Below are 6000 nucleotides of genomic sequence, written 5' to 3'. Positions count from 1 at the left end.
TATTAAAGAAATGTATCTTCTTTAACCTTATGCCTTTTGGAAATCAGGTTGTTTTTTATTCGCTTAGCTATTCACAGCAACAGAAATTTTGACCAGGAGTGCCCAAACTTTTGCGTCCCACTGTATCAGTGTTTGTGTACCCAAGTGTGTCTCTCCCACCCCCATCCTCGCGCTCTAATGGCGAGCGCGCTGTTTACCGTCTCCATGGAAACGCCGTCCCGTCGGCTGTTGCATGGAAACGGAAGGAGGGAACAGCTGATCGGAGGGATCGTGGCGACGGCGGTTTCTGCTGCGAGACCATGTCGTGTTACCCAGTGCGGGGGTTGCCTCTGCTGCCGGGGAACTCTGTCCGTGACCCCACGGTGAGAAGGGGTTGGACACGGTGGGGATGAGGGTAAAGAGGGAGGGTGGAAGAGCGGGTGAGTGAAACGGGGAGGGAGAGTGTGGGGCTGCGGGTTGAGGGGGAGGCCGGGGCCGATGGGAAGGGGACGAGGGTCTAGAGGGTTGAGGAGGGAAGATTGGGATTAAAGTTGAGGAAGGTTGGGTCTGGGAGAGGGGTAGGGAAGAGGAGGAGGTTGAGAGGATGTTTGAGGGGGAGAATGGGGCTAGAGATTAAAGTTGAGGGGATGGGTCTGGGGGGTGGAGGGGAGGGGGCGGGAGCTAAAGCTGAGAGTTGGGGCTGGAAGTCGAGCCCAGCATTGACTGGTGGAGAGACCACCCTCACAGCCCTCTGCACCTGATCACCTTGAGGACAACCCCCTTTGGATACCTGGCCTACCCCCTGTGTTTATTCAACTACAGCACACAGAACACCTGCCCTTCTATCGCTATTACAATGGATTCGGAATCAGGTTTAATATCTCTGGCATACAGTATGTTGCGAAATTTGTTGTTTTGCAGCAGCATGAAGATTCATTCAGTCAGATTTAGGAATAGCTTCTTTCCAACTGTGATAAGACTGCTGAACAGATCCTGACCCGAATCTGGGCCTGACTTGCACTACCTTAGTTTCCCTTTTCTATTTTCTAATTATGATTTATAATTTAAATTTTTATTATATTTACTTCGATTTGTATTTCAAGGAGCGCCAGGTGCAGAAACAAATATCACTGATGATTGTACGCTCTAGTATCAATTGTTTGGTAAGTAAGTACAGTGCAGTACATAATAACAAAAAGCTACGTTACAATGAAATATGTTTTCAAAATGTATAATTAGTGCAGAAGGAAAGAAAGTAGGGAGGTAGTATCCATTCAGAAATCTGATAGAGGTGGGGAAGGAACTGTGAAGGTGTGTCTTCGTGCTACTTGTTCCTTAATGGTAGTAATGAGAAGAGAGCGTGCCCTTAGTGGATGACAGGCTGGGAGCATTTTCCCTGGAGCAAAGAAGGTGAGGGGTAACCTTCTAGAGATTCACAAGGGGCAGGAATGACTTCCAGCAGACTGAAACACTTCAGCATATAGACATTAAGAAAGATGATGTATTGGAGCTTTTGGAAAGCATCAAGTTCGATGAATCACCGGGACCAGATGAGATATACCCCAGGCTACTGTGGGAAGTGAGGGAGGAGATTGCTGACCCAAGATCTTTGTGTCATCAATAGGGATGGGAAAAGTACTGGAGGATTGGAGGGTTGCAAATGTTGTTCCCTTGTTGAAGAAAGAGAGTAGAAATAACCCAGGAAATTATAGACCAGTGAGTCTGACTTCACTAGTGGGCTGTTGTTGGAGAAGATCAGACAGGAGAGGGAAGGGCAAGAAGCAGGTACTAGAGAGTACCCCAGTGGCTGTTCCCCTTAACAATAAGTACTCCTGTTTGAGTACTGTTGGGGCGGGACAGCCTACCTGGGAGAAGCAACAGTGGTCACACCTCTGGCACAGAGTCTGGCCTTATGGCTCAGATGGGTAGGAAAAAGAAGAGGATGGCAGCAGTGATAGCAGACTCTGTAGTTAGGGGGTCTGTTAGGCGATCCTGTGGTGGCAGGAAAGAAATGCCTCCCAAGATGGTAGTTTGCCTCCCAAGTACCAAGGTCTGAGATGTTTCTGATCATGTCCATGATATCTTGAAGTGGGAAGGTGAACAGCCAAAGGTCGTGGTACATATTGGTACCAATGACATAGGTAGGAAAAGGGAGGAGGTCCTGAAAACAGACTACAAGGAGTTAGGAAAGAAGTTGAGAAGCAGCATCTCAAAGGTAGTAATCTCGGGATTACTGTCTGTGCCATGTGACAGTGAGTATAGGAATAGAATGAGGTGGAGGATAAATGCATGGCTGAGGGATTGGAGCATGGGCAGGGATTCAAATTTCAGGATCATTGGGACCTCTACTGGGGCAGGTGTGACCTGTACAAAAAGGATGGGTTGCACTTGAATCCCAGGGGGACCAATATCCTGGCAGGAAGGTTTATTAAGGCTATTGGAAAGAGTTTAAACTAGAATTGCTGGGGGGTGGGAACCGAACTGAAATGACAGAGGAAAGGGAGGTTGGCTCACAAATAGAGAAATTTTGGAGACAGTGCGAAATGGAGGATAGGCAGGTGATAGAGGAGGGATATGCCTGGTTTGAGATGTGCCTATTTTAATGTGAGGAGAATCATGAATAAAGCGAATGAGCTTAGAGCATGGATTAGTAATTGGAGCTATGATGTTTTGGCTATTACAGAGACTTGGATGGTGCAGGGCAGGAATGGCTACTTCAAGTACCAGGCTTTAGATGTTTCAGAAAGGATAGGGAGGGAGGCAAAAAAAGTGGGGGCATGGCACTGCTGATAGAGATAGTGTCATGGCTGCAGAAAAGGAGGAAGTCATGGAAGGATTGTCTATGGAGTCTTTGTGGGTGGAAGCCAGAAGCAGGAAGGAGATAATAACTCTACTGGGTGTTTTTTATAGACCACCCAATAGGAACAGACACATCGAGGAGCAGATAGGGAGACAGGTTTCTGGAAAGGAGTAATAAAAACAGGGTTGTTGTGGTGGGAGATTTTAGTTTCCCAAATATCAATTGGCATCTCCCTAGAGTGAGGGGTTTAGATGGGGTGGAGTTTGTTAGGTTTGTTCAGGAAGGTTTTTTGACACAATATGTATTATAGACCAGTGTATCTTACTTTGGTGGTTGGTAAGTCGATGGAGAAGATCCTGAGAGGTAGGATTTATGAACATTTGGAGAGGCATAACATGATTAGGAATAGCCAGCATGGCTTTGTCAAAGGCAGCTCGTGCCTTACGAACCTGACTGAATTTTTTGAGGATATGACTAAGCACATTGATGAAGGTAGAGCCATAGATGTAGTGTATATGGATTTTAGCAAGGCATTATTTGATAAGTTACCCCATTTAAGGCTTATTGAGAAAGTAAGGAGGCATGGGATCCAAGGAGCATTGCTTTGTGGATCCAGAACTGGCTTGCCTGCAGAAGACAAAGAGTGATTGTAGATGGGTCATATTCTACATGGAGGCCGGTCACCAGTAGTGTGCCTCAGGGATCTGTTCTGGGACCCCTACTCTTTGTGATTTTTATAAATGACCTGGATGAGGAAGTGGAGGGATGGGTTAGTAAATTTGCTGATGACACAAAGGTTAGGTGTGTTGTGGATAGTGTGGAGGGCTGTCAGAGGTTACATTGGGACATTGATAGGATGCAAAACTGGGCTGAGAAGTGGCAGATGGAGTTCAACCCAGATAAGTGTGAGGTGGTTCATTTTGGTAGGTCAAATATGATGGCAGATATAGTATTAATGGTAAGACTCTTGGCAGTGTGGAGGATCAGAGGGATCTTGGGGTCTGAGTCCATAGGACACTCAAAGCTGGTTAAGAAGGCATATGGTGGATTGATTGGCCTTCATCAATTGTGGGATTGAGTTTAGGAGCCAAGAGGTAATATTACAGCTATATGGGACCCTGGTCAGACCCCACTTGGAGTATTGTGCTCAGTTCCGGTCACCACACTACAGGAAGGACGTGGGTACTATAGAGAAAGTGCAGAGGAGATTTACAAGGATTGGAGAGTGTACTTTATGAGAACGGGTTGCGCAAACTCTGCCTTTTTCCTTGGAGTGATGGAGGATGAGAGGAGACCTAAGATGATGAGGGCATTGATTGTGTGGATAGTCAGAGGCTTCTTCCCAGGGCTGGAATGACCAAATGAGAGGGCACAGTTTTAAGGTGCTTGGAAGTAGCACCAAGTGGATGTCAGGGGTAAGTTTTTCACACAGAGAGTGGTGGGTGACTGGAATACACTGTCAGCCGTGGTGGTGGAAGCAGATACAATAGGGTTTTTTAAGAGTCTCTTAGATAGGGACATGGAGCTTAGAAAAATAGAGAGCTATGCGCTAGAGAAATTCTAGACAGTTTTTTGAGTAGATTACATGGTTGGCACAACATTGTGGGCTGAAGGACCTGTAATGTGCTGTTAATGTCTATGTTCCATGGTCTTTGTTCTATGACTCATATCCAGATTGTGGGCTTCTCAAGTTGAACTGCACATCTTTTGAAATGCCCTTTATTACTTAACACAGAAGGGCATTCAGCCCTAGACCTGACCAACAGAGGGCCAAACTGCCTAGAATACATACCCCTCAGATCTCCTTCCTCTCAACTTGAAACGACTGTATGCCCTCTCATTTATGCCCCCTATCCATGCTATCTGTGCCCCTTTTCATCTCAACTTCCTCAGGTCACGTCCCCTCAGCCACCTTTACCTTGGGGAAAATGTCTAGCCAGTTTAACTCTCTCCAAAACTGAATTCTCTGCTTTTCAAAACTGCTTTGAGCACACTGATTGGCATATGTTCAGGGAGGCTGCAACCATTGGCGATTCCACCAACTTAAAGGAGTACACAGCATCAGTGACCAGCTACATCAGCAAGAGCATCGACGACGTCACTGAGTCCAAGACCACACATGCTAACCAGAAGCCATGGATGACAGCGGAGGTGCGTGCGCTGTTGAGAACCCGTGACTCTGCCTTCAGAGCAGGCGACAAGGCAGCCCTAACAACAGCAAGGGCCAAACTGTCCCGGGCCATCAGAGGGGCAAAGCGTACACACACCCAGCGAATCCACAGCCACTTCCAGGACAGCGGCGACACGCGGCACATATGGAAGGGCATCCAGGCCATCACCAACTACAGGGCAACATCACCTGACTGTGTGGGGGATGCCTCCCTCCCAGATGTGCTGAATAACTTCTACACTCATTTTGAGGCGGATAATGACGTGGCTGCGAGGAAGTTCACCCCTCCTCCAAATGACCATGTGTTGTGTCTCAACGTGGCTGATGTGAAAAGAACCCTGTGCAGAGTCAACCCACGGAAGGCTGCTGGACCAGACAATTTTCCTGGTAGAGTGCTCAGAGAATGTGCAGACCAGTTAGCATATGTTCTCACTGACATCTCCAACATCTCCCTGAGCAGCGCCATCGCTCCAACATGCTTCAAGGCCGCCACCTTTGTTCCCATGCCGAAGAAGTCTTCAGTGTCCTGCTTCAGTGACTACCGTCCTGTTGCACTCACAACCATCATCATGAAGTGTTTCGAGAGGCTCATCATGAGGCACATCAAGACCCTGCTGCCCCCCTCACTGGACCCCCTGCAGTTTGCATACCGTCTCAACCGCTCAACAGATGACGCCATTGCCATCACCCTCCAACTGGCCCTAACCCACCTGGACAAAAAAGACATATACATTCAAATGCTGTTCATAGACTTCAGTTCAGCATTGAACACAATCATCCCTGAGAAACTGATTGGAAAGCTGAGCCTACTGGGCCTGAACACCTCCCTCTGCAACTGGATTCTAGACTTGCTGACTGGGAGACCTCAGTCAGTCTGGATAGGGAGCAGCATCTCCAACACCATCATACTGAGCACAGGGCCCCCCCCCCCCCATGTCTGTGTGCTCAGTCCACTGCTGTTCACTCTGCTGACCCACGACTGTGCTGCAACACACAGCTTGAACCACATCATCAAGTTCGCCGATGACACGACTGTGGTGGGTCTCATCAG

General features: G+C 47.9%; 1 protein-coding gene across 3 annotated transcripts in view; it reads left to right on the top strand.

The window, feature by feature from the left end:
* The first annotated feature begins 203 nt into the window (after positions 1-203).
* efhc1 (EF-hand domain (C-terminal) containing 1) overlaps positions 204-6000 on the top strand; it is a 104637-nt gene continuing 98840 nt past the window's right edge. The window contains exons 1-2 of one of the 3 annotated variants that reach the window (XM_059985407.1): positions 241-362; positions 1083-1142. In XM_059985407.1, the coding sequence (XP_059841390.1) occupies positions 300-362; positions 1083-1142 (123 nt within the window). In that variant the 5' untranslated portion in view covers positions 241-299. Of the gene's footprint in view, positions 363-1082; positions 1143-6000 lie in introns of all 3 variants that reach the window. The other 2 variants (XM_059985408.1, XM_059985409.1) reach the window with 2 other exon arrangements.

Source organism: Hypanus sabinus, chromosome 12 (genome assembly GCF_030144855.1).
Source record: "Hypanus sabinus isolate sHypSab1 chromosome 12, sHypSab1.hap1, whole genome shotgun sequence".
Taxonomy (NCBI): Eukaryota; Metazoa; Chordata; class Chondrichthyes; order Myliobatiformes; family Dasyatidae; genus Hypanus; species Hypanus sabinus.
Note: the sequence above shows the minus strand (reverse complement) of the source record. Positions and strands in the feature narration are given on the sequence as shown.